Genomic DNA, 27,797 nt, shown 5'->3' with positions numbered 1-27,797 from the left:
GAGACCAGCTTGGGCAACATGGTGAAACCCCATCTCCACAAAAAAATACAAAAACTACCTGGGCATGGTGGCTTGCACCTGTAGTCCCACCTATTTGGGGGGCTGAGGTGGGAAGATCGCTTGAGCCCAGGAGGTGGAGGTTGCAGTGAGTCAAGATCATGCCACTGCACTCAAGCCTGGGCAATAGAGTGAGACCCTGTCTCGAAAAAGTATATATATGAAAAGTATTCTTTGTTAGTGCTATCTGGTTCATAGGGTTAGGCTCATTTAAAAAATTAATTTGTTGGAACTTGTCTCCTGTGCTTGGGATGATTGGTCTTCAGCCTACCTTAGTTTCAGAAAAAAAAAAAAAAAAAAAAAAATGGATTAAGAGTTTAAGGATTTAAAAAAAAAAGTTTATTCAGGAAACAGTAAAATTGAGTCAGACTAAAAAAGATTTAAAATTGTTTTGAATTTATGCACACAAATTACAAAAGGTGTACCACAAGAGGTTTAGTGGAAAGTCACCCCTTTAATCCTGTTTCTCAGCAGTTCCCCTCTGGGGAAACCGCTGTTAGTTTCTTACGTATTTTAGAGATGTATATAAAACCACATTCTTTTGCTTTCTAATACAAGGAGTAGCATCATGTCTACTCTGCTGTGCAGTCTTTTTTTACTTAATGAACTTAGAACATTATTCCATATTAATACGTGTAAAGTTACCTCATTCTTTTTATTGGCTGCATGGTAGTATAACTAGACCTCTATTAATGTACATTAGGCTGTTTCTTGTTTTTGTTTCTTTTTTGCTATTATGAGTAGCGCTAGTGAATAGTTCTCGTAAATATAAGGCAAATTCCTGTAAGTGGATTTCTGAGTGTAATTTGGGATAATACCCAGTTCTCCATATAGGTGTACCAATGTAAATTTCTAGTGTTAATGAAGTGTATCAGACTTTTTTCTTTGGCATTTTTGCCTTGTGTAAAAAAAAATATATATTTCTGCTTATGGATACATAGTAGTTATACATATTTAAGGAGCTCATCATATTTTGGTACATACAGTGTGTAATGATCAAATCAAGGTAGTGGGAATATCACTTCAAGCATTCGTAATTTTTTGTCTTAGGAACATTCCAACTCCATTTTAGTTATTTTGAAATGTATAATTATTGTTAACTGTGGTTGCCCTGTTGTGCTACCAAATACTGGATCTTACTCCTCCTATTTTTGTACCCACTAGCCATCCGCTCTTTATCTCCCCAACCTTCCCACTCCCCAGTCTCTAGTAACCATCATTCTCCTTTATCTCTGTGAGTTCATTTTAACCTGCCACATAAGAGAATGTGGCAGTATTTGTTTTTCTGTTATTTCATTTAACATACTATCCTCTGGTTCCATCCTTGTTGCAAACGACAGGATTTTGTTCTTTTTTTATGGCTGAATAATATTCCATAGCCATGTACATACCCTGTTTTCTATATCCATTCATTCGTTGATTGACAGTAAGGTTGATTCCGTATCTTGGCTGTTGTGAATATTACTGCAGTAAACATAGGAATACAGATACCTTTTCCATACACTGATTTCCTTTCTTTTGGATACATCCCCAGCAGTGGGCTTGCTGGATCATATGGTACTTCTGATTTTAGGTTTTTGAGGATGGGGTTTTTTTTTTTTTTTTGCAATGAGAATAAAAATTTTCCATGTATAAGATTAGTTTCTTTGAACTTTGTTTATATCTTTTGCTGATTTTTCTATTGAGTTCTTTTTTCTTTTTGAGACAGAGTTTATTGCCCAGGCTAGAGTGCAGTGGCACAATCACAGCTCACTGCTGCTTTGACCTCCCGGGCCCAAGTGATCCTCCCATGTCAGCCTCTTCAGTAGCTGGGACTACAGGCACATGCCACCATGCCTGTATATTTTGTGGAGATAGGGTCTTCCTGTGTGGCCCCGGCTGGTCTCCAACTCCTGGGCATAAATGGTCTTTCTGACTTGACTTGCCAAAGTGTACCACGTCTGACCTAGAAATTTTATTCTTAACATTTTGTTTAATTATTTACTTTCTAATTCTAGGAAGTCGATTAGCCTGAAACATGCAAATTATAAAGCCTATTTTGTTGTAGTTACCGAAGTTAGTTTTGAAACTGATTTCTGTACCATAATGTAGATGAAAAAACATTGGAGTAAGATGTATTTGCTTGTATTTGAAGCTCATTAGGAGCTAGCTGTGATGACTTAGGGACAACCTCTTTAAGCCCAAAAGTTTTTTATTTGTGAAATATTAAAATAAGTTTTTCGGTTGGGTGCAGTGGCTCATGAGGACCTGTAATCCCAACACTTGGGGAGGCCGAGGCGGGCGAATCACCTGAGGTCAGGAGTTTGTGACCCTCCTGGCCAATGTGGTGAAACCCCGTCTCTACTAAAAATACAAAAATTAGCTGGGTGTGGTGGCGTGCACCTGTAGTCCCAGCTACTTGGGAAGCTGAGGCAGAAGAGTCTCTTGAACTAGAGAGGTGGAGGTTGTAGTGAGCTGAGATTGTGCACTCCAGCCTGGGTGACAGAGTGAAACTCTATTTCACAAAAAAAAAAAAAAAATTATTATTATTATTTTTTTGCAGTGGTTGAGATAGGTAAAAGTCGGTATGATATCTGCACATAGTCTCTGAGTATTTCCGTTTCCTTCTATATGATGGTTACTTTTTGTCAGCGTTTTCTATCTCTGTCTAGTTACTTTCAGTTTTTAAAGTCAAGATTTGTTTTTTTATTTTCTTAATATTTTGTAGAGCCAAGGGCTAGATTCTGTTTGCCCAGGCTGGTCTGGAACTCCTGGCCTCAAGAGATCCTCCCATCTTGACTTCCCCAGAAGTGCTGAGATTACAGGTATAAGTCACCATGTGTGGCCTCAAAGTCAAGACTTCTTTAGACTGTTCTTTACTGATGTGGAGTTTCAACACAAAGTAACCAGATATGAAATTAATTTGTTATCAAATTTATAGTAGAGAAATTTAGTCTGGTGGATTTCACATTTGGTAATTTCAGGATAAGCATTACCTTAGTGCACCTTTGTTTTCCACCTATTTTGTGTTGTATAGCATTAGATGCTATAAATGGCAAATAACCACTGAACAAATTTGCTTTCATGGTGCTAGAAGGACTAGGATTTAAATAAAATTGTCATAATCTTTTTATTTATTTATTTTTATTTTTGGAGACAAGGTCTTGCTCTGTTGCCCAGGCTGGAGTGGTACAGTGGAACAGTCAGGGCTCACTGCAACCTCGACTTGCTGGGCTCAAGCCATTGTCCTGCCTCAGCCCGCCCCCCCGCAAGTAGCCAAGACCACAGGTGTGTGCCACCAAGCCTGGCTAATTGTTTTGAATTTTATTTTATTATTTTATATATTTTTTTGAGACGGAATCTTGCTGTGTTGCCCCTGCTGGAGTGCAGTGGCACGATATTGGCTCACTGCAACCTCTACCTCCTGGGTTCATCCAATTCTCCTGCCTCAGCTTCCCAAGTAGCTGGGATTACAGTAGAGATGGGATTTCACCCGTTGGCTAGGCTGGTCTCGAACTCCAGGCCTCAAGTGATTCACCCGCCTCAGCCTCCCACAGTGCTGGGATATAGGCGTGAACCACCACATCTGGCCTGTTTTGAATTTTAGTAGAGACGGGGTTTCTCTGTGTTGCCCGGGCTGATCTTAAATTCCTGACCTCGAGTGATCCTTCTGCCTGGCCATCACGCCTAGCCCTTTTTTTTTTTTTTTAAAGTAATTTATATAGTAATTTACAGTTTACAAGACTTTCCTACATATTCTCCTCCTCCATTTGAGGAGAAGAATCGTTATAGAATCTTTATTTCCATGCTCAGAGCAGGAACTCTCATGAAGCAGTCCCTGGGCTTCCCAGAATTGTAAAAGAAAATCTTTTGCTTCTTTTTTTTTGACAGAGTCTCGCTCTGTTGCTCATGCTGGAGTGCAGTGGCACGATCTCAGCTCACTGCAACCTCCACCTCCTGGTTTAAGCAGTTCTCCTGCCTTGGCCTCCCAAGTAACTGGGATTACAGTCTCCCGCCACCATGCCCAGCTAAGTTTTTGTATTTTTAGTAGAGATGGGGTTTTGCCATGTTGGCCAGGCTGGTCTAGAACTCCTGACCTCAGGTGATCCACCCATGTCAGCCTCTCAAAGTGCTGGGATTACAGGCGTGAGCCATCATGCCCGGCCTGCTTCAGTTTTTTTTGCTTTAAAAATTTTTTTGCTTAATGTCTCATTTTTTTCTTCATTTGCAGGCAGGTATTGTTTTCTTTCTAGAAGTTGTTCTTTGTCCTTGGTTCTGAAAAATTCATTTATCTTGCTAGTTATTTCTTAAATTCTTTGTTTCTTTTTTGTTCATAGTTTTTTTTTTAATGATCTCTTTCATTTGCTACTTTGCTTAAAATGTTTGATGATTATTAGTTCATGTTTAAGAATGAGGCAATAAAAAGTTGTTTGAGAGTTAATGTGTATGTTAGCAGTGCTTATTGAACAGCTGTCAATGTTGTAGGACCCTGAGAAGCCAAATATCTTTTGGTGCCAGAACCCATATTAGCTCCTTATTTGTGTTTGAGAGAATCTACCTTTCCTTTTTGTTTCGGTGTCGTTATGTTACTGTGTTTGCTAATATTCATGTAGACAATTGTGCATTCAGGTTTTTCAGCTACTACTTTACAATCCCGTTTCCCGCTCTGCCCTCCTTTGTATCTGCAGTTTTGTAATCCTAAATCATTTCAGCATTCTAGGGAGCAAATCAGCTTCCCACTGTATTCTACCTTCCACACGTCTTCTAAGCCTTGACTTTCATTGTCTTGTTTCATCAGTTATTATGCTTGCATTTATGTCATTCCAAAAATTTCATGAAGTGGCTCATGGCCTTTTCATTATCACAGTTTTATTCCTTTATTATTCTTTAACTCCTTTGTTCTTTTTTGCCTTTTAAATAGGATCTTTGAAGTCACGATGTCATCATGAATTTGAAATCCTGTTGTATTTGTAATGGATACTAATGAACAGAATAAATAAGTTCAGTATCTTGTGTAAATTGAGTATTTTTATATTTCTGGTAGTGATTATCATAGTTTTCTTAGTTTTCTATTGTTCTTTATAAATATTTATTAGGCCGGGTGTGGTCACGCCTATATTCTCAGCACTTTGGGGAGGCTGAGACAGGCAGATTGCTTGAGGTCAGGAGTTTGAGACCAGCCTGGCCAACATGGTGCAACCTTGTCTCTATTAAAAATACAAATATTAGCCAGGCATGGTGGCACATGCCTGTAATCCAGCTACTTGGGAGGCTGAGGCAGGAGAATTGCTTGAACCTGGGAGGCGGAGGTTGCAGCCTGGGTGACAGAGTGAGACTGTCTCTAAATAAATGTTTATTAGTAATTAATTAACTTTTTGGTACTCCAAATGTCATTTGCTTCACATTTTATTTTTTTCCAGTTATGAATATATTGTTTGGCTTTGCAGTTGCAATAATTTTATGCTTAAAATTATTTGTTTCTTCAGGTAATAGGCGTCTGTTAAACAGGAAAAATCTTACTATATCTCATGATAAAGTGGAATTTAATATGAATTAATCATGATTTGGACTTCAATAAATATTTCTCAAATAAAATCAAAGAGTACATTTACAATGGCAGGGTACGCTTAGTACAGTTCTTTTCTGTGTTCTTTCAGAATACTATATCAGTTCCACAATATTTATGTTCTTTTAACATACAAAATACTTGTATGTAATCACACTCCTGTGAAGTAAAACTAGTGATATTCCTGTTTGGTAGATACAACAAGAGTCAGCAGTGTCATAGTGTTTAGTTTCTATTTTTTATAGTTTTTAACTTACAGTTTTATATTACTAATATTAGAACTAGGACTAGACATTGGGATATATGAACATTAGGGATGGGTGGAACCTGATGAGACTGAGGAGGAGTAGCCATAGGAATACAGGGGAAACCAGTAATGTGGTGTATTGGGTTAGCCCTGGAAAGGAAGGTGGCTGAAGGAGATAAGAATTGAAAGGTGACTCTTCCCCTTCCTTTTACACGTTGCTACGAGATTTATTTTCTGAAAGCATACTTCCAGACATGTAGTTGTCACTTTAAAACTTGCTTTTAATACTTCCCTTACCTGCTGGATTAAGTTCTGATTTCTCATACTGCTGTGTGCTGTTCAAGACCCCCTACCGTCCCCATACTACTTGAATTTAGGTATACCTGGAATATATTAAGTGGTGTTTGGTCGACTAGACCTGGTGGTTCCAGATATATTTGTAACAGAATTTTTTTTTTTTTTTTTTGGAACTCTTGACTTCAAGTGATCTACCCACCGCAAAGTGCTGGGATTACAGGCGTGAGCCACTGCTCCCAGCCCTTACTTGAAATTCTTAAAGTGACTTTATTGCCTTGCCTCCACCTCACCCCGCTTCCTTCCCTTTCCTTCCTCTCCTTCCTTTTCTTTCTTTCGTTTTAGAATTATGCTGCTGGCCAAGGCATGGATGCAGGCAGGGAGAAACTGATAAATTCCATGTTCTTTCTATGTTAGTGCTTGAGAAGGTAGTTTCATTTTCTGCGTAATTAAAACAAAATAGAAAGCATTGTAGTGTTTGTGTCTTGAGTAAATAAGTTTTTTTTTTTTTTTAAGACAGAGTATCATACTGTCTCCCAGACTGGAGTGCAGTGGCATAATCTGTGCTCACTGCCACCTCTGCCTCCTGGGTTCAAGTGATTCTCCTGCCTCAGCCTCCCGAGTAGCTGGGATTACAGGCATGCGCCACCATGACTGGCTAATTTTTTGTATCTTTAGTAGAGACGGGGTTTCACCAAGTTGGCCAGGCTGGCCTTGAACTCCTGACCTTGTGATTCGCCCACCTCGGCCTCCCAAAGTGCTGAGATTACAGGCGTGAGCCACTGCGCCTGGCCTGAAAACTTTAAATAACAAAACCTACCTTTGTATTTTAAGGTATGGTACATTAGCAACTCCTTGGTAATTATTGATTCTAGTGTATGAACCCTGTTTTTTGTTTTGTGTTTTTGAGATAGAGTCTCACTCTTGTTGCTGAGTAGCTGGGATTACAGGTGACCACCACCATGCCTGGCTAATTTTTGTATTTTTAGTAGAGATGGGGTTTCACCATCTTGGCCAGGCTGGTCTCGAACTCCTGATCTCGGGTAATCTTCCCTCCTCGGCTTCCCAAAGTGCTGGGATTACAGGCATGAGCCACTGCGCTTGGCCATGAACCTTATTTTTTAAAAAGTTAAATTCTGTATCATATGAGGTAATTGTCAGGTATTTCTCTCTCTTTTTGAGTCAGGGCCTTGTTCTGTTGCTCAGGCTCACGATCCTTCTGCCTCAGCCTCCTGAGAAACTGGGACTACAATTGTGTGCTACCATGTGCAGCTAATTTTTTCCCAGCAAAGACAGACTTTAATTGATGCATTGCTGCCCATGCCACGTGGGAGATGGAGTTATTACTCAAATCGATCACCTAATTTAAAAAATTTTTTAGTAGAGATGATGTTTCACTGTGTCACCCAGGCTGGTCTTGAACTTCTAAGTGCTGGGATTACAGGAGTGAGCCACTGCATCTGGCCAGATAGTTCTTTTTGATAATACCATAGTCATGTAGCCTTATTTTTGTCCATGTTGGACTAAGCCATCTCTAGGATTTTACATAGTTTAGCAGTGTTTTTTAATATAAATTGCTTAAGAAACACCTATGGTAGCCGACACCTAAGGTAGCCGCTTGCTGTAAGGTTATTTTACTTGACAGTAAACGTTCTTTTTTATATTAAAACACATGGATATTGTAGTGCAATGCAGACATTTCATTAACTTGTTAAACAGGTCTTGAAGACAGGTTATTTGGTTACTTTCTGAAAAATGTCTTAGGAGAATGGGTTTGTTAACATTCAATAATTGCTGTGGGAAAGTTAGAGAGCGATACTGTAGTGAAAAAGTGGGCTTTTGAGGCAGGGTGACCTGGGTTCACATTGCCTAGCTTCTGTCATTTATTGGCTCTTGTAGCCTAGGGGCAAATTATTTAAATCTTTTATAATTCTGCCTTTTTTTCCATTTAAGTTAATCTGGCTTTTTTTTTTTTTTTTTTTTTTGGAGATGGAGTCTCACTTGGTTGCTTAGACTGGGATGTAGTGGAGTGATCATTGCTCACTGTAGCCTTGACTTCCCAGGCTCAGGTGATCTTGCTACCTCAGCCTCCGTAGTAGCTGGGACTACTGGTGCATGCCACTACGCTTGGCTAGTTTTTGTAGAGGCGAGGTTTCACCATGTTGACCAGGCTGGTCTCAGACTCCTGGGCCCAAGCAATCAGTCTGCCTTGGCCTCCCAAAGGGCTAGGCGTGAACCACTGGGCCTGGCTCCAGCTTTGTTTTTGTTTTTTGAGTTGGAGTTTCACTCTTGTCACCAGGCTGGAGTGCAAATGGCCTGATCTTGGCTCACTGCAACCTTCACCTCCTAGGTTGAAGTGATTCACCTGCCTCAGCGTCCTGAGTATAGCTGGGGTTATAGGCGCATGCCACCACGCTTGGCTAATTTTTGTATTTTTAGTAGAGATGGGGTTTTACCATGTTGGCCAGGCTGGTCTCAAACTCCTGACCTGCAGTGATCAGCCTCCTCGGCCTCTCAAAGTGCTGGGATTGCAGGCGTGAGCCACCATGCCCAGCAGCATATTTTTTTTAAAAAAGCTTATCTATCATTTAATGAACACTTGAAGTGATGACACTTTTTGGTAAATATTTCAGAGAAAAAAATTGCTTGTGTCTACACTTCTAAGAGGATTTGAGGCAGCAACCTTGTATTAGTTATTTGTTAATGCTATTAGATTGTAAGCTGTTAGAGGCAGGACTGCCCTCTCTTATGCCTCGTATCTTCCAGTGCTTAGGCCATATTGCTCATATTATTAATAGCTGTTCAATAAATGAGTTGATTTAAGTTAAATTTTGTCCCCAAATTAAAACTTACCAATCTTTAAAACAAAAAAGGATTCCATAGGCTGTTAGAATAAATTTCAGTGATTACTCAGTTGGTTTCAGTTTGTAAGGAAAGAGGAGCTCAATAAGTAGAAATTTGTTTACCTTATGGAGAGTGAAGCTTATTTTCTTGTGATAGTGAAGTTTATATGAAAGTTCTTTGTAAGTTTTCAAGTTCAATTATATTTTGTGTGTTGCATCTTTAATATGTCTCAAAAATTGAGAATTAAAAGCATCTTGTTTCCAGAATATAATGCTTTTTTCACCTTATTTTTTTTTAGGAGGCTGAACGCACCATATTCATGTATATGTATGTACTTAAATACATGTATAGCAATTTTCATATGGAATAATTTAACAAATAGAATAATTTTTATAACTTCCTGTTTTGATTTTTATGATAAAAATGCAAGTAAAGCATAGAAAGGGTCTGGCGCTGTGGCTCACACCTGTACTCCTCGTACTTTGGGAGGCTGAGGCGGGCAGATCACTTGAGGGCAGAAGTTCGAGACCAGCCTGGGCAACATGGCAAAACATTGTCTTTACTAAAAATACAAAAAAAAAAAAAAATTATCCAGGCCCACGTGGTGGTAGACACCTGTAATCCCAGCTACTTGGGAGGCTGAGACATGAGAACTGCTTGAACCCAGGAGGGGGGTGTTGCAGTGACCCAATATTGTACCACTGTACTCCAGCCTGGGTGACAGAGCAGGATTCTGTCTCAACAACAACAACAACTAAAAAGAAAAAGCATAGAAAGGTGCTGACAGCTTAAGAGGTAAACTGAAGAGGATGGAGTCTAACAAATTTCAGATAAGAGGAACATTAAAATGGAAGTTTTCAAATGTTGGGACTTTCTAATAACCCAGATTTCTTAAAAATTTATGAATGCAGTTTCATGTTTCAGATCATCTGATCTGATCTGTAAACAGATAGCTTGATAACAGATAAGACATTGGATACTTCTTTCAGGACCAAACATCTAAAAAATAGGGAGCAGTAATTTTTGCTACCTGTAGAGGCCATGTTCCTTAGGTGTTTTCTTCTTTGAGTAGTAGGGCATTTACCATCCTTATCTGATGACCCGTAACTCTTAGTATTTATTTAAAAGAGTTCTGTGCAATGCTTAAGTACCATTGAATCAGAGTCAACAAGGGAAGTCTGTAGATGACTGTGCTTGCAGTAGATGTCTACTAAATATAAATAATAATATAAATAAAAATATAAATAATAAAATTTCGTTATGTTAAAACCGAAGCAAAGAGTTCAGTGGAATAAAAATGTCATAGTGTTTTAAAGTTAAAACCATGACTCAAAAATAGAAAAAACATATTTTGCACTCTTTTTTTTTTTGTCTGTCTGGCTCTGTCGCCCAGGCTGGAGTACAGTGGTTTAATCTTGGCTCACTGCAACTTCCACTTCCCAGGCCCAAACCATCCTCCTGCCTCAGCCTCCTGAGTAGCTGGGACAACAGGCCTGCACCACCACACCTGGCTAATTTTTGTATTTTTTTGGTAGAGATCGGATTTTGCCACGTTGACCAGGCTGGTCTCTCACTCCTGGGCTCAGGCGATCCCCCGACCTGGGCCTCCCAAAGTGCTGGGATTGTAGACACGAGCCACTTTGCCTGACTTGATTGGTTTTTAAAAATTATTTTCCTTGAATTTAAACCTGATACTTTTGAAAATTTTGGGGCAGTTATATTAGTATGTCTCTCAGGTTTGGCTTTTCTTATGTTTAGATTCAGGTTATTTGGTCTAGAATATTACAGAAGTAAGTGGCGCTTGTTCAGGCACACAATATCAGTTTGTTCTGTCACTGATGTTGATGTATCAATTAAGGGCGCATTTGCCAGGCTATTTCACTGCAAAGCTGCAGTTAATTTTTTGGGGGGATGAGGTACTTAGAAATTACAGAATAACTTGTTTCCTAAATTTACATATGTTTATTTGTATTTATTGGACTTATGATTTTTAAATTTATTCAAGAGATTATAATATAGTACTCTACTTATTTTTATTAAAGTAAAAATAACATCACATAAAGTTAATCATATAAAGTATACAGTTCATTGGCATTTAGTACATTCATAGTGTTTTCAAACCTCCACCTCTGTAAAGTTCCGGAATGTTTTCATCAACCCAAAGGAGAACTGTCTCTAAGCAGTCACCCCCATTCCACCCTCCCAACAGTCTCTGGTAACACTAATCTGCTTTTTGCCTCTATGAATTTACCTGTTACTGATACTTCCTATGACTTGAGGCGTACAACGTGATCTTTTGTGTCTGGCTTCTCTTTGTTTTTGACGTTTATACTCAGCATGTATTAGTAATTCATTCCTTTTTATTGTTACGATTTCATTGTATATGCCACATTTTGTTCATTTGTCTATTGATGGACATTGGGGTGTTTCTTCCTTTTGGCTACTGTGAATAGTGCTGTTTTGAACACTGGTGTACAAGAATTTGAGCACCCTTTTCAGTTCTTCTGTATATATACCTAGTAATGGTATTGCTGAGTCATGTGGTAATTGTGTGTTTGACTTTTTAAGGAATTGCCAAACTTTTACAGTTGTTGAACCCTTTTACCTTCACGCCAACAATATACAGGGGTTCTAGTTTTTCCACGTCTTTGCTAACATTTATTTTCTGTTTTTTTCTTTTTTTGAGTATAGACATTCTAGTGGGAGCAAAGTAGTATTTCATTGTGGTTTTGGTTTGCATTTCCCTAATAATATTCGGTATATTTTGTGTGCTTATTCGTCATTTGGTCATTTGTTTATCTTGGGAAAATATTCAAATGCTTTGCCCATTTTTATTTTGTTATTTATTTTATTTATTTATTTTTTGAGACAGGATCTTGTTGTGCTACACAGGCTATAGTGCACTGGCACTATCAAGGCTCACTGTAGTCCTCACCTCCTGGTCACAGGCGGTCCTCCCACCTCAGCCTCTTGAGTGGCTGGGAATACAGGTGTGTCCCACCACACCTGGCTAAGTTTTAAAAAAATTTTTGTAGAGATGAGGACTCTGTTGCCCAGGTTAGTCTCAAACTCCTGGGTCAAGTGATCCTCCTGCCTTGGCCTCCCAAAGTGCTGGGATTACAGGCACAAGCCACTGCGTTTGGTCCTTTGTACATTGTAAAATTGAGTTGTCTTTTTGTTGTTGAGTTGGAAGAATTCTTTATATATTCTGGATACTAGAACTTATTAGATATGAGGTGCATATATTTTCTTCTATTCTGTCAGTTGTCTTTTTACTTTATAGATAATATTCTTTGCACGTGTTTTAAATTTTCATGAAGTTCAGTTTTTTTTTTTTTTTTTTAAATTGTTACTCTTGGTTTTGGTGTCATATTTAAGAATTCATTGCTAAATCCAAGGTCAGGAAGCTTTATCTCCCTGTTTTCTTCTAAGAATTTTATAGTTTTTGCTTTTATATTTAGGTATTTGATTTATTTTGAGTTTATTTTATTTATTTTTGAGACAGAGTCTTGCTCTGTTGCCCAGGCTGGAGTGTAGTGGCGCGATCCCAGCTCACTGCAACCTCCGCCTCCCGGGTTCAAGCTGTTGTCCTGCCTCAGCCTCCCAAGGAGCTGGGATTACAGGCACCTACCACCGTGCCATGTTGGATTTTGCCATAGATTGGCCAGGCTGGTCTTGAACTCCTGACCTCAAGCGATCCACTTGCTTTGGCCTCCCAAAGTGCTGGGATTACAGACGTGAGCTACTGTACCCAGCTGAGTTTATTTTTGTATGTGGTTTGGGTAGGGGGGGGTCCAGTGGCTATTTAGTTGTCCCAGTCTGTTTTGAAAAGACAGTTCCGTATTGAATGATCTTAGCACTCTTGTTGAAAATAACCTGGGTATAGATGTGTGGGCTTATTTTTGGTTTATATGTCTGTTCTTAGGCCGTAGTATACTGCTTTGATCACTGTGGCCAAGGTGGGAGGATTGCTTGATTCCAGGAGTTGGATACCAACCTGGGCAACATAGTGAGACCCCATCTCTATGAAAAATATTTTTAAAATTAGTTGGGTGTGTTGGGGCATGTCTATATTCCGAGCCACTTGGGAGGCTGAGGTGGTAGGGTTGTTTGCACCCAGGCGGTGGAGGCTGCATTGAGTCATGGTAGTGCCACTGTACTCCAGCCTGGGTGATAGAGTGAGACTTCGTCTCAAAAAATAAATAATCAGAATGGGCAAAGGACTTGAATATTTTTCCTAAGAAGATCTACAAATGGCCCGCTCACTATTACTTTGCAGTAAGTTTCGAAATAGGAAAGTGTGAGTTCTGTAACTTTATTCTTTTTCTGCATTGTTTTTGAATGTTTAGGGTCCCTTGCACTTCCAAAGGAGATAGAGAATGGCCTTTTCTATTTCTGCACGAAAGAGTGTGTTGGATTTTTTCTTTTTTGAAATAGTGAAACTTATGGAAAAGTTCTCTTATCCCCCTTGCAGGGCGTGTGATGGGGGTGTGACTTGCTTCTTTGGCACCCCGCTGCTCAAATCTCTAGGGAGAGCATGCAGACAGGGCAGGCTGTGGGACTCCGACCCCACTACAGCACCTAGGGGTGAACGTTTACAGTTCCTGAAGCCTCAGTGGGCATGTGTTACAGGGTGCCCTTTCAGTCTAGCCATCCGTAGGCGGTTTGTATTAGCTCAGTTAGATGCCCTGCTTTATCGCAAGGACAGAGGGCTTTCTTGCCTTGGTGTATGGGAAGAATCGAATCACACGTGGGCTTGGAGAACGAGTGCAAGGTTTTATTGAGTGGAAGTTTTCAGCAGATGGATGGAAGCCAGGAGGGAGATGGAGTGGAAGGGTGGTTTTCCCCTGGAGTCCTGCAGCTCAGCGACCTGGGCTCTCCTCTGACCACACCTGTCAAACTCAGTGAAACTTCACACCCTTCCACTGGTCGACGGCCTGCCAGCCTGCTCTCTGTCAGTGTGATCTTCCACCGGCGTGTGGTCTTCCACTGGCATGCTCCCCTCAACATTCAGCTGTTTGTGTGTTCTTCCACCGATATGTCTCTCTTAATGACGTCCAGCCACTTGTGTGTCTGCCTACTAGTGTCTGAGGGTTTTATAGGCATACGATGGGGGTGTGACTGGCAGAGTGGTGTTGGGAAATGCAGCATTTGGGCAGGAAAACAGAAATGCCGTGGGTATAGACCCGGGGATGGAGCCCTAGCAAGGGACCATGCCCTTCCCTTTCCAGCACTTGTCTGCCCACTTCTGTATCAATGTGGTCTTACTCTTTCTCGGCGGGGGGTGGGGGGGGGTGAAGCCCTAGCCAGGGATCTCATGGAGGTGGAGCCCTAGCCAGGGACCATGCCCTTTTCTTCCCAGCACTTCCTTTCCTCCTTCCGCATCAATAGGGTCTCACTTTGTTGCTCAGGCTGGAGTGCAGTGGTGTGATCTTGGCTCACTGCATCCTCTGCTTCCCGGGCTCAAGCGATCCTTCCGCCTCATTGTCTGAAGTAGCTGGGACCACAGGTCCATGCCTGGCTAATTTTTTTATTTGTGGTAGAGACGGGGTTCGCCTTGTTGCCCAGGCTGGTTCTGAGCCACTGAGCTCAAGCAGTCTGCTCCCCTGGTCCTCCCAAAGTGCTGGGATTATAGGCGTGAACCACTGTGCCTGGCTGAGTGTTGGAATTTTAATAGAGATTGCGTTGAATCTATAGATGATGATTGGGTAGTATTGCTGTCTTAACAATGTTAAGTTTCCCATTCCTCAGGGCTGTCTGTCTGTCTTGTCTTTTTCTTTTTCTTTCTTTCTTTCTTTTTTTTTTTTTTTGAGATGCAGTCTCGCCTGGTCGCCCAGGCTGGAGTGCAACGGTGTGATCTCGGCTCACTGTAACCTCCGCCTCCTGGGTTCTAGCGATTCTCCTACCTCAGCCTTCTAAGTAGCTGGGATTACAGGCGCCTGCATCCACACCCAGCTAATTTTTTTGTTTGTTGGTTTTTTTTAGTAGAGACGGGGTTTCACCATGTTGATCAGCCTTGTCTCAAACTCCTCATCTCACGTGACCCACCTGCCTCAGTCTCCCAAAGTGCTGGGATTACAGGCTTGAGTCACTGTGCTCGGCCAGGAATGTCTTTCTGTTTAGGTCTTTTAACATTACTTTCAGCATTGTCTTAATAGTTTTTGGTGTACAAGTGTTACATTTTCTTCATTATGTTTATTTATTATAGGTATTTTATGCTTTTGGATTTTACTGCGAATTGAGTTTTCTTAGTTTCTTTTTTGGATTGTTAATAGTGTATATACACACAGCTGTTTTTGTGTGTTGGTCTTGTATCTTGCAGGGTTTCTGAATTTAGTTAGCTCTAATACATATTTTTTTGGACTCTTTAGAATTTATATAAGATCATGTAATGTGTGAATAGGAATAATTTTACTTCTTCCTTCCCAATTTGGATGCTTTTAAAAAAATAAGACACTGTCTCACTATGTTCCCCAGGCTGCAGTGTAGTGTTTTTCACAGGTGCCATCATAGCACTCCACAGCCTCGAACTGCGGGGCTCTAGCACTTCTCCCGTCCCAGGCTCCCAAGTATCTGGGATTAAAGGTGCTTTGCACTGTGCTGGCTCAGGATGCCTTTCATTTCTTTTCTTGCCTAGTTGCTATGGTTAGAATGTCTACTACAGTGTTGAATAGAGCTTGTGAAAGCAAGGCATTCTTGTCTTGTTCCTGATCTAAAGGGGAAGGCTTTCAGTCTTTCACAGTTGAGGATGCTTTGCTGTGGGTTTTTTTTAAATAGATGCTGTTTATCAGGTTGAGCAAGTTTCCTTCTTGTTTCTAGTTTGTTGAGTATTTTTATAATTAAAGGGTGCTAGATTTTGTCAAATGCTTTTTCTGCATCAATTAAGATGATCATTTGGTATTTTTCTTTTCATATTATTAGTGTGGTGTATTATTGATTGATTTTTGTATGTTGAGTCACTCTTGCATTCCTGGGAAAATACTACTTTGTACGGTGTTTAGTCCTTTTTATATGCTGTTAGATTTGGTTTACTGATATTTTGTTGAGGAGTTTTACTCTGTACTCTGGTTGTAGTTAGAATTCCTTAGCTATTGGTTGATTTTGGGTGTTTTTGATGGTCTTTGTGATTTTAAAGCTTAAAGTTTTCTGAAATCATTTTAAAGACTAAGTTTGTTATTCTGACGGAATCAATTTGAGTAAGTTTTTCTTTGAAAACGGCACAAATTTGGTAGGGTCAGAAATAAAACATAACAAAAAAGAGAAAAAGTTTCATCTATTTGTGTATTTTTTGCCAAAGTGTATTTTTCAGTCTGAAGAATAATCTTTTTTTAGAAATTAAAAAAAGGCATGTGCACTTAAAGATGTACACTTAGGTTTTATTTTTTTCAGAACCAGCTTTCTCCTGGGGAAATTTGTATTCTCCATGGATGTCTTGAATAAATAGTAAATTTGGTGACAGAGAAAAAAAAAATTAGGGTTTTCATACTAGCAGTATTTGTGTATCTTTTTTTTTGAGACGGAGTCTCGCTCTGTAGCCCCGCTCTGTAGTCCAGGCTGGAGTGCAGTGGTGCAATCTGGGTTCACTGCAAGCTCGGCCTCCCAGGTTCACTCCATTCTCCTGCCTCTGCCGCCTGAGTAGCTGGGACTACAGGCGCCCACCACCACGCCCGGCCAATTTTTTTGTATTTTTAGTAGAGATGGGGTTTCACCATGTTAACCGGGATGGTCTTGATCTCCTGACCTCGTGATCCGCCCATCTCGGCCTCCCAAAGTGCTGGGATTACAGGCGGGATCTATCGCGCCAGGCCTGTTTGTGTATCTTAAACTCTCTATGCCCTCATGGGACCTTCAGATATAACAGAATCCAGTAGATTTCTTAAAAAATATTTTTTTCTTAAGCCAGTCAAATTTACCAGTGTGGGGCCAGTGGAAGATTTCTAATGAGTTGTGGAATGCTGACTCCTGGGTTGTTAGTAGGATTGTTGATTTGCCTTTTTTGAGGGGGAGGGTAGTTGTCTTCTGTATGTACCTGGTTATTGTGTATGTGTAAAAGAAATACTTAATACATAAGCATTTTAGTTGGTCTATTTCTAAAGTTGTTTGTATTAGTTTACCACGGCTGCCATTAGTTTACTACCATTACTGCCATTAGGGCATACCGCAGATTGGGTGGCTTAAACAACAGAAAATTATTTTCTCAGTTTTGGGAGTTCTAAGTTCAGGATAGAGGCATCAGCAGAGGGTTGGTTGCTTCTGAGACCTCTCTCCTTGGTTTGCAAATGACTGTCTGCTTGCTGCCTCTTCACGTGGTCCTTTTATCTGTGCATGTGTCCAAATTTCTTATAAGAGCACAGTCTGGTGGGAATAGAACCCACTCTGATTGCCTCATTTGCAGTTAGTCACTTCTTTAAAGACCTTATTTTCAAATATTGCTACATTTGAGGTATTGGGGGCTATGACTTCAACATACGTCTTGTTGGTTGGGGGGACACAGTTCAACCCATAACATACACAGGGAAAGGAAGATGAGACAAAATCAGATGGCACAATGCAGTTAAGATGAGTGGTGTGGAACTTGTGAAATTTTAATTAACCTTTATATACTTGTATAACTGCCATAACAATACTGTTTTTTGTTTTTTTTTTTGACCTTTTTTCAGAACATGAGTTAACTTGTTTTTTTTAAGATAGGATCTTCTCTGTCACCTGGCTGAAGTACCGTGGCATGATCATAGCTCGCTGCAGCCTCAAACTTCTGGTCTCAAGCAATCCTCTTCCCTCAGGCTCCCTAGTAGCTGGAACTACAGTCATAGACCACCACACTCAGCTATTTTTAAAATTTTTTTGTAGAGACGGGAGTCTTACCATGTTGCCTAGGCTGGCCTCAAACTCCTGGGCTCAAGGAATCCTCCCACTTCACCTCCCAGAGTGCTGGGATTACAGGCGTGAGCCTCTGCACCAGGCCCATACTTTAAGAACTAGATTTAAATTAAAGTTAATGTAAAGACATTGCAGAAATGAATAGGTGACTTTAGTGGTTTGCCTCTAGGGATTTTTTTTTTTTTGGGTGACGGAATTTCCTCCTTGCCCAGGCTGGAGTGCAGTCGCGTAATTTCAGCTCATTGCAACCTCCACCCCCTGGGTTCAAGCAATTCTCCTGCCTCGGCCTCTCGACTAGCTGGGATTACAGGTGTGCACCACCACGCCCGGCTAATTTTGTATTTTTAGTAGAGACAAGGTTTCTCCCTGTTGGTCAGGCTGGTCTCAAACTCCCAACCTCAGGTGATCTGCCCACCTCGACCTCCCAAAATGCTGGGATTACAGGCATGAGCCATGGTGCTCGGCCATTACGTAACTTTTTACCATTTTGTATGGATATGCCTTTTTTGAAAAATTATCAATTTTAATTTTTTTTTTTTTTTTGAGATAGTCTTGCTCTGTCATCCAGGCTGGAGGGCAGTGGCGCGATCTCAGCTCTCTGCAACCTCCGCCTCCCAGGTTCAAGCGATTTTCCTGCCTCTGCCTCCTGAGAAGCTGGAATTACAGGTGCCCACCACCGTGCCCTGCTAATTTTTGTTTTTTTAGTAGAGATGAGGTTTCACCATTTTGACCAGGCTGGTCTCAAACTCCTGACCTTGTGATTCATGCACCTCAGCCTCCCAAAGTGTTGGGATTATAGGCGTGAGCCCTGCCAGTTTTTGGTTCAGTTCTCTGAAGTTTCTTATGAATTTTTATTTGGTACAAGCTTTTCATTCCCACTGAGTTACTGAAACTACAATTTTAAGAGTTTTCAACAGAGTTGTTGGAAAAGTGTGTATCACAAAGCACTGTTTGGCATTTAACTTCATGTTAAAAGATAAAAATCTTTTATAAATTTTAAAACACGTTAGTTTTCATTGTTATTCCACAAGACTTTGAAATTTAATGCAAATAGAAATAAATAGGACTCTGAATACCTGGATTTTTGGGATGTGCAGTATATTTTGGTTAGACATAGTCTCAAAACCTGTATTTTGTTTCATGAGTGTTTTATTGGAATTCCTCTTAAGGTTTTCAAGTTGTATCAGAGTTTTTCTCCCTCAGCCAATATGAGCATTTAAACATTTTCACTTACATTGTCAGTTTTAACTAGTTGTATTTGCTTTTTATATCTGGTTACTCTTAACCTTTCTTTTCTTTTCTTTTTTGAGACAGTTTTGCTTTTGTTGCATAGGCTGGAGTGCAGTGACTGTCTCAGCTCACTGCAATCTCTATCTCCTGGGTTTAAGCAATACTCTTGCCTCAGCCTCCTGAGCAGCTGGGATTACAGGCACACGCCACCACACCCAGCTAATTTTTTTTGTATTTTTGGTAGAGACAGGGTTCTCTATGCTGGCCAGGCTGGTCTAAACTCCTGACCTCAAGTGATCCACCTGCCCGCCTCAGCACCACAAAGTGATGGGATTATAGACGTGAGCCACTGTGCCAGGCCCATTCCCTGGTTTAAAAACAATCCAGATGTATCATCAATTTAGTTGTAAAGATTTGAGTATATGTCTTTTTTATTTATTATTATTTTGAGAGGGAGCCTTGCTCTGTTGCCCAGGCTGGAGTGCAGTGGCATGATCTCGGCTCACTGCAACCTCTGCCTCCCAGGTTCAAGTGGTTTTCCCACCTCAGCCTCTCAGGTAGCTGGGATTACAGGCACCCGCCATCATGCCCAGCTAATTTTTTATTTTAGTAGAGAGAGGGTTTCACCATGTTGTCTAGGCTGGTTCTGAACTCCTGACTTCAGGTGATCTTCCACCTTGGCTTCCCAGAGTGCTGGGATGACAGGCATGAGCCACTGCGCCTGGCCTGTCTTCCTTCTAAAACATAACCACCATACCATTATCACATCTAAAGTGATTATTCCTTAGTGCCATTTAATAATATCCAGCTTGCGTTCAGAGTTTTGATTGTTTCATAATTTTTTTTTTAAGGTTGATTTGTTCACATAAAGGATTCTTAGTTCATCTGCCCATTAAAAGCCACTGTTTGTTGTAGAAACCAGCTCATTTAACCTTTAAATTATCCCGTTATCTGGATTTGGCTTATTACTTCCCCCAGATGTCCTTTAACTTGTTCTCCATCTTGAATGTCCTGCTAATTGGTAGTTAAATCAGATTTCTAATTTTATTTTAGGTAGACACAAGACTATGTCATAGATCGTACTCCGTATTCCATTTTGGGTTATGTCAGGAAGCACTTGATGTCTAGTTATCTATTTGATTTTTTTAAAAAAGCTATACTGAGGTATACTTTATAAAAAAACCAGTTTTAAGTTTATAATTTGAGGTTTGACAAATGTGTACTATAGTAATAACCACCATAATCAAGATAATACTCAGTTACCCAGAAAATTCCCTCTTGTTTCTTGCAGTCATCCCCCTTTCAAGTTGATCTATTTTCTATCACCATAGTTTTGTCTTTTCTGGATTTTCATTATAAATAGAATCCTATAGTAGTAAGTAGTAAGATCATTGTAATATAAAGGCGATAAATTTTGGCCAGGAGCTGCAGGTCTAATTCCTTCCATTTTTATATGACAGGGACTTGCCATGAGGTGTTGAAGCCTTGTTTCACTGAGTTGGAGAGACTGGACCTAAATGGCGCAGCATGACTTTGCTCCAGCCTGGCTTAATTTCCCTACTCCACCATCATCAACAAAGGTATTCTTTCTGCATCTCTCTTTCTGTCTGCTTCTCTTGCATTCGTTTTTTACACAAATTTAATTAAGTCATGGAGAAGTAATAATATCTTTGCAGAGAAGTACATTTGTGGCCGGGCACGGTGGCTCACCCCTGTAATCTCAGCACTTTGGGAGGCGGAGGTGGGTGGATCACCTGAGGTCGGGAGTTCGAGACCAGCCTGACCAACATGGAGAAACCCTGTCTCTACTGAAAATACAAAATTAGCTAGGCGTGGTAGTGCATGCCTGTAATCCCATTTACTCAAGAGACTGAGGCAGGAGAATTGCTTGAACCCAGGAGGTGGAGGTTGTGGTGAGCCGAGATTGCACCATTGCACTCCAGCCTGGGCAACAGGAACAAAACTGTCTCAAAACAAAACAAAAACAAAAACCCAAAACATTTATATTGCCATCTAAGTTATTTAATTTGTTGGCTGTATTAAATTTTTTTTTTTTTTTTTTGAGACGGAGCGTTGCTCTGTCACCCAGGCTGGATTGCAGTGGCATGATCTTGGTTTATTGCAGCCTACTGTTCCTGGGTTCAAGCGATTCTTCTGCCTCAGCCTCCTGAGTATTTGGGATTACAGGAGTGGGTCACTATGCCTGACTAATTTCTGTATTTTTATTAATAGTAGAGGTGAGGTTTTTGCCATGTTGGCTGGGCTGGTCTCTAATGCCTGACATCAAGTGATCTGCCCTCCTCAGTCTCCCAAATTGCTGGGATTACAGGCATGCGCCACCATGCCCTGCCTGTTCTGTTAACAAGTCAGTTTTTATTATACCATCAGCGCACTAAGCCATTTATTTCAAAGTTGTCTTTTGTAGTAATCAGTTTCAAAAATTTTAATTCTTACTAGTCAGATACGTTGAACAAAGCATCTTACCTTTTTCTATACTGTTTTTTACTCTTATATGGGTTGACTTGTTCATAATGATACCCACCAGAAATGGTGTACTTCAGTTTGCAAAGTGCTTTGCTGAACATTATGTAATTTGTTCATAATTCCATGAATGTGGTGATTTAGAATTATTCTTAGTCCCTGCTGTACTCATTTTAAATATTGATCTCCTTTTTCTATGAGGGAAAGTAAAATCACTGAGGTGCAGAGAAAAGGGTTTGTGCACAGTCACTTTGGGATGAGGGCGATTTATCTGAGTTCTCTGTGTCTTTCCCCATCTTTCTGTAAAACTGTTTGTCTCATTTGTAATCAAACCCATCTGTCAGGCTCCATTAATTCCCAGCTAATTGCTCTATTGTTTTCATTAATGCCTTGGGGGCCTACATTTGATCCATGCTCTGATCCAATTTAGTTATGGCTGGTGTAGTTTTGAGGCCCAGCCTCCTGAGGTTGGTTCTAACCGTAGTAGGGCTCTCCTTGCTTATCTCTTTCTCAGATTCATTCAGAACTAACTGGCCTGTGATTCAGCTTATTGCTCTTCGTGGAGAGGAGCTACCAGCTTCTTATTACTACCAGTATCTCCATTGTTTCTGAGAGGGCTGTTAGTGTTGAATAAAGTTAGTTCCTTTGAGAGACTGCTTCTTACCCTTGGCAAAATCTTGAGTCATTACTCCTCGTGCTAGGTGGAGCAATAGCCTGAATCTTCTCAATTTGTTTTTCCAGAGTGAAACTACTGTCCTATTAGATAGTTGGAGCAAGAGCAATTAGGGCTCAGTTTTCTTGGGCTGATGAACCTGGGTTAGAGCCTTCATTCTGTGAGTGGTGGTTGGGTGGAATAAAGGAGCCTCAGATTTCTTGACTGTAGTTATCAGGAATTTAACTTCTTCAATTCGAGTTGGAGTGGGTGAGAAATGTTGACAGTCTGCCTCTCCCAGTAAAGTGTACCCCTTGTTTAGGAGATGAGACGGGGGAAGAAACCTGTCTTCTCTTGATTATAGCTGCCCAGATTGGATGCAGGAGGGGTAGCTGGTTGTAGCTCAAGTGCTGCGAACTCTTACAATTGAGTTTTAGTTTGAACAAGTATAACTGGGGAAAACGATTAAAAAACAAAACACTGTGGCTGGGTGTGGTGGCTCACACCTGTAATCCCAGCACTTTGGGAGGCACAGGCGGGCAGATCACTTGAGGTCAAGAATTCAAGATCAGCCTAGCCAACATGGCCAAACCCCGTCTCTACTAAAAATACAAAAATTAGCCAGGTGTGGTGGCATGAGGTTGCGGGGAGCTGAGATCGTGCCACTGCAGTCCAGCCTGGGTGAAGGAGCTAGACTCTGTCTTAAAAACAAAACAAAACACTAAAAGTGTGAAAATTATTCTAAGGGCGCATAGCAAATGAAGAAACATTTATTCAAGAAAATCTGAAAACTTTGTGTTTCTATACTATTCTTCTGATAACCTACTTTTTCCTTATAAACACTTTTTCAAAGCCTTTTCATATATCTGGAACCCTTTTTTCCCCCACATAAATAGGACTTTTGAATGGCTCATGACTAAAATTTCAGGAATAATGTGAACTTTGCAATATCATTATACATTAGGACTCACTAAGGAATGTTCATTTAACTTATATAAATAAAAATAGAATAGTTTTTTACAGATACATTTACAGACATTTAAGGAGATTGCAAATTATTAAAATTGTCTATTAAGAAGAATAAATTTTTGAAGCAGATGCTAGAAATGGGCTTTTTTGATAGATTATGTAAAAAAAAGATAGTGATTTAATAGTCTGCAAAGTGGAAAATAGCGGCGTATTCTGACAGAAAGTCGTAATACAATTTTTTTGGTCAAGTTATTTTGTTAGGGGAGCTTTTTGATGGGCCTTTCTTCCAGCACGATCTAGTGTGTAGACATAAAACAACTATGGCCCGGGTGCGGTGGCTCACGCCTACAATCCCAGCACTTTGGGAGGCTGAGGCAGGTGGATCACCTGAGGTCAGGAGTTTGAGAGCAATCTGACCAACATGGAGAAACCCCGTCTTTACTAAAAATACAAAATTAGCAGGGTGTGGTGATGCATGCCTTAATCCAGGCTGAGGCTGGAGAATCGCTTGAACCGGGAGATGGAGGTTGCGGTAAGCAGAGATTGTGCCGTTGCACTCCAGCCTGGGCAAGAAGAGTGAAATGCTGTCTCAAAACAAACACACACATACACACAAAACTGTAAGTGGTCAAAGATCCACCTGTAACTGTCTAAATACTTGCCTCTAAATAATGAGACAATGCAAATGCAAAGAGCTGGTATAATTAAGAATATAACCATTTTTAGAAAAAGCACGTTGATTCTCTTGGGCCAGACGTGGTGGCCCACACCTATAATCTCCCAGCACTATGTGGGGCTGAGGCTGGAGAATCTCTTGAGGCCAGGAGTTTGAGAGCAGCCTGGGCAACATGGTAAAACCCTGCCTCTCTACAAAAGTAAATAAATTAAATAAATGAAAATTTTCACACAGATTGAGTTTATTTAAAAATATCTTTCTTGTGAATACTAGTTAATTTCTTATCACTTATGAAATTTTTTACAGTAATGTATACTTTTGGTTCAGCCAAGTTCTGTTCATTTTGATGGAAAGTAATTCCTTTAGTTGTGGCTTTTCTAGACTATAAGATCTGTGTAAAACAAAACAAAACAAAAACAAAAACTGTTTTTCCTTTCTACTCTCAACACAGAACACTTCTATAACCACATATTTTGGATTCTCCCCCTCAGAGCAGTTCTCTAGCAGGCACTACCTGGGTGTCCTATAATGCATTTCAGTTCTGACACTGTCTGCTTGGGATAGTGTCAGATCCCACAGGTTGAGTGTTCAGTCCCACAAGACTGCCTTCACTTCATATGCCAATAGCCAGTCCCAGTCACCAGTACTTCTCACTGGTTACAAAGCAGGGTTTCTGCAACCACCCCCATTGGGTCTGAACCATTTCCTAGGATGGCTCAAAGAATTCAGGGGAACACATTTGGTGATTTATTATAAAGGATACAAGTGAATAGATTGATAATGGTGAAGTATGGAGAGGTGGTGTGTGGAGCTTCGATGTCCTGTCTGGGTATGCTACCCTCCTAGCACTTTCATGTGTTCAGCAATTGTTGGTCTGTGGGTGGGGCTGAAAGTTCATACTCTCTAATCACTTGATTTTTGCTGTTGCCCTATGCTGAGACTGTTGGGGGGCCCCAGTCTAAGTGACCATTAACATAAACTTGAGTTATCACAGGGACCTGATAACTTGGTTTCACCTCAAGTGATCCGCCTGCCTCTACCTCCCAGAGTGCCGGGTAACAGGCTGGGTAATGGGCACCACACTCGGCCCGGAAACAATTTTGTAATTTGGAATTTTCTTCTCCCATAAGGACTTACCAGGTCTTAATAAATTTGGCCATATGTGTTGAAAAAGATACATTGAAATTACAGAATTTTCCTATAGAATGCAATTTTGGGGTTTGAAGATGGATCTTAGTGATTATCTAAACCTTATACAGATTTTGGAAGGTTAATTGAATTGCTTTCACATTGCTGATTAGTGTGAGCCTAGATTGGAATCCAGGATGCATCTGCTATTCTGTGGTCTTTCTATAGGACTCATTTTGGAATTCTGTAAAATGAGTAAAAATTTAATTGACTGTAAAAAAGAGATGCGAGGCCGGGTGTGGTGGCTCACGCCTATAATCTCAGCATTTTAGGAGGCCAAGGCTGGTGGATCACCTGAGGTCAGGAGTTCGAGACCAGCCTGGCCAACGTGGAAAAACCCCGTCTTTACTAAAAATACAAAATTAGCTGGGCTTGGTGGCGCATGCCTGTAATCCTAGCTACTCGGGAGGCTTCAGGCAGGAGACTTGCTTGAACCCAGAAGGTGGAGGTTGTGGCGTGCTGAGATTGTGCCATTGCACTCCAGCCTGGGCAACAAGAGTAAGGCCCCGTCACCAACAAAAAAAAAAAAAAAAAAAAAATCTGGAAAGATACACAAAACATTAAAAAAAAAAAAAACTTGTAAATATTTTTTGTCTTCATTTAAATGTTAACTTGAAGTTAAGATTGGTACTTTAAAAAAATAGAGACAGGGTCTCACCATCTCGCCCAGGCTGGTCTTGAACTGCTGAGCTCAGGAGATCCTTCTGTCTTGGCCTCCCAAAGTGTGATTAAAGATGTGAGCCATTGAGCCTGCCTGGTAATTGTTAACATGCATTGTTTTGGGATGTGACTCTGGATTAATTTGTATAGGCCCTCATAATGATGATGATTTTGATTTTTAGAATTTGGAATGCCAGTTCTAAATTCTGAATTCTTCTAACTGAAAATTAGCTTTAGAAAATAGTTGACAATTTAAACTTTTTTTTTTTTTTTTGGGATGGAGTCTCGCTCTGTCACCCATGCTGGAATGCAGTCGTGATCTCTGCTCACTGCAACCCCGCCTCCCGGGTTCAAACGATTCTCCTGCCTCAGCCTCCTGAGTAGTTGGGATTATAGGTTCCTGCCAACACACTCAGCTGATTTTGTATTTTTAGTGGAGATGGGGTTTCACCATATTGTCCAGGCTGGCCTCAAACTCCTGACCTCAGGTAATCCACCTGACTTGGCCTCCCAAAGTGCTGGGATTACAGGCATGAGCCACTGCACCCCACCCAATTTAAACTCTCACCTAGCAGTATTTGAGATTTGTTTCTTTGCCCAAAGTGGTTTTGACAAACAAAATACCTTCTAGTGATACTTCTCTTATACCTTCTCTGTCTTATTCTTCCCTCTGTCAAGTCCTCATTTATGAATTCTATTTGTAATTAACCTCTTGTTTTCTGCCATTGTCTTTTGTTTACCCACATCATTTCTCTCTTTTCAATATTGTTCTGAGTAATTGGAACATACGTTTAGTATTGCATTCTCTATTTAAATTAAATGGCAGTATTTTTTGTTTGAAAAGATGACATGAAGATTTAAATTAAGGGTAAAAATGTTTTCAGAACTGTATGGCAGTAGTTTTGAAATGTGTAGAACTTTAGCCCCATCATGTGGTAAAAATTTAAACTGCATGTGGCTGAGTATAACTCTCTTATTTAGGGCAGTGACTTTTAGACTGTTAGTTGTGACCTGTAGTGAGAAGGATATTTTACATACTCTTTTCATTCCCACGTAGATATAACAAATAAATTTCATATACCTATGGTACACTAATGTTTTCTTCTGTAGTTTTCTGGTTTTTTAAAAATTCCATTAAAAAATGCTAATTGTGACTGATCTCATCATTTGTTAGTAGGTCCTGACCAGCATTTTGAAAGTATTACTGAAAGAATGTTGAACAGATACTGAAAAATTTAGATAACTAGCAAATTCTGTTTGTTATGCTAGGAAGGATGACAAAATAATCCCTGTAAACAGGATGCTGTAGCTTCATAATTGTTTGATGAAAGATTTCAGGGCTGTGGTATTAAAAGGGTAGATGAATGGTATGAAATAGAAATAGAAAGTTGGAGAATTTTTTTCTTTTTAAACAAAATAAAAAAATGTGTTATGGTGGAACTTTACTATGATGAATACATTTTCATATCTTTATTCAGTAATCTGTAGTTATCTCTATAACTAATGTATAATTTTGATTCTTTTATGGCAGTGTTAAAAAGATTAGTATTACTGTATCAAAACTTTCCTTTGACAATGTAAGCAATGTCAGCTTGCGATGAAAATGTAGGCTATTTATACTTTTAGGCTGAAAGGATCAGAAAATTCAATCAGACTGCTAGTCGAGTTCATTGAAACTTTTATTTTGATTTTTGCTGTTCTGAAGGCACATAGGCAGAGTTCGTTGAAACTTCTATGGAGAAGGTTTACTGTGTAGATTTTTTGGTTTATTGTTTGTTTAGGTATTCTGGGCTTTAGAGAAAAATTTAAATGAAACTTTAAAAAAATTATTTATTTATTTATTTATTTTTTAAAAATTTTTCTAGAGACAGGGTCTCACTATGTAGTGATCCATTGTGTCCCCTACCTTGGTCCTCAATGGATACTGTAGGGGGAGACTAGGTGAGCAGTTCACTCAAGCAAATGGTCATTGTCTTCATGATCTAAGATGTCAACCCCCAAGAGAATCTAATAAGTTAGAATTACTCAGATTCCATTTTGGCCAAGTTATCACCCTGGGGTATGGCCTGGACTT

At 40.1% G+C, this 27,797-nt stretch overlaps 1 protein-coding gene across 5 annotated transcripts in view; it reads left to right on the top strand.

The window, feature by feature from the left end:
* Positions 1-27,797, top strand: part of GPBP1 (GC-rich promoter binding protein 1) — an 87,895-nt gene that overhangs the window by 15,700 nt on the left and 44,398 nt on the right. For all 5 annotated transcript variants that reach the window (XM_023210511.1, XM_023210510.1, XM_023210513.1 and 2 more), the window contains exon 3: positions 20,558-20,677. In XM_023210511.1, coding sequence (XP_023066279.1) covers positions 20,615-20,677 — 63 coding nt within the window. In that variant the 5' untranslated portion in view covers positions 20,558-20,614. The remainder of the gene's footprint in view (positions 1-20,557; positions 20,678-27,797) is intronic.

This window comes from Piliocolobus tephrosceles, chromosome 4, assembly GCF_002776525.5.
Source record: "Piliocolobus tephrosceles isolate RC106 chromosome 4, ASM277652v3, whole genome shotgun sequence".
Lineage (NCBI taxonomy): Eukaryota > Metazoa > Chordata > Mammalia > Primates > Cercopithecidae > Piliocolobus > Piliocolobus tephrosceles.
Note: the sequence above shows the minus strand (reverse complement) of the source record. Positions and strands in the feature narration are given on the sequence as shown.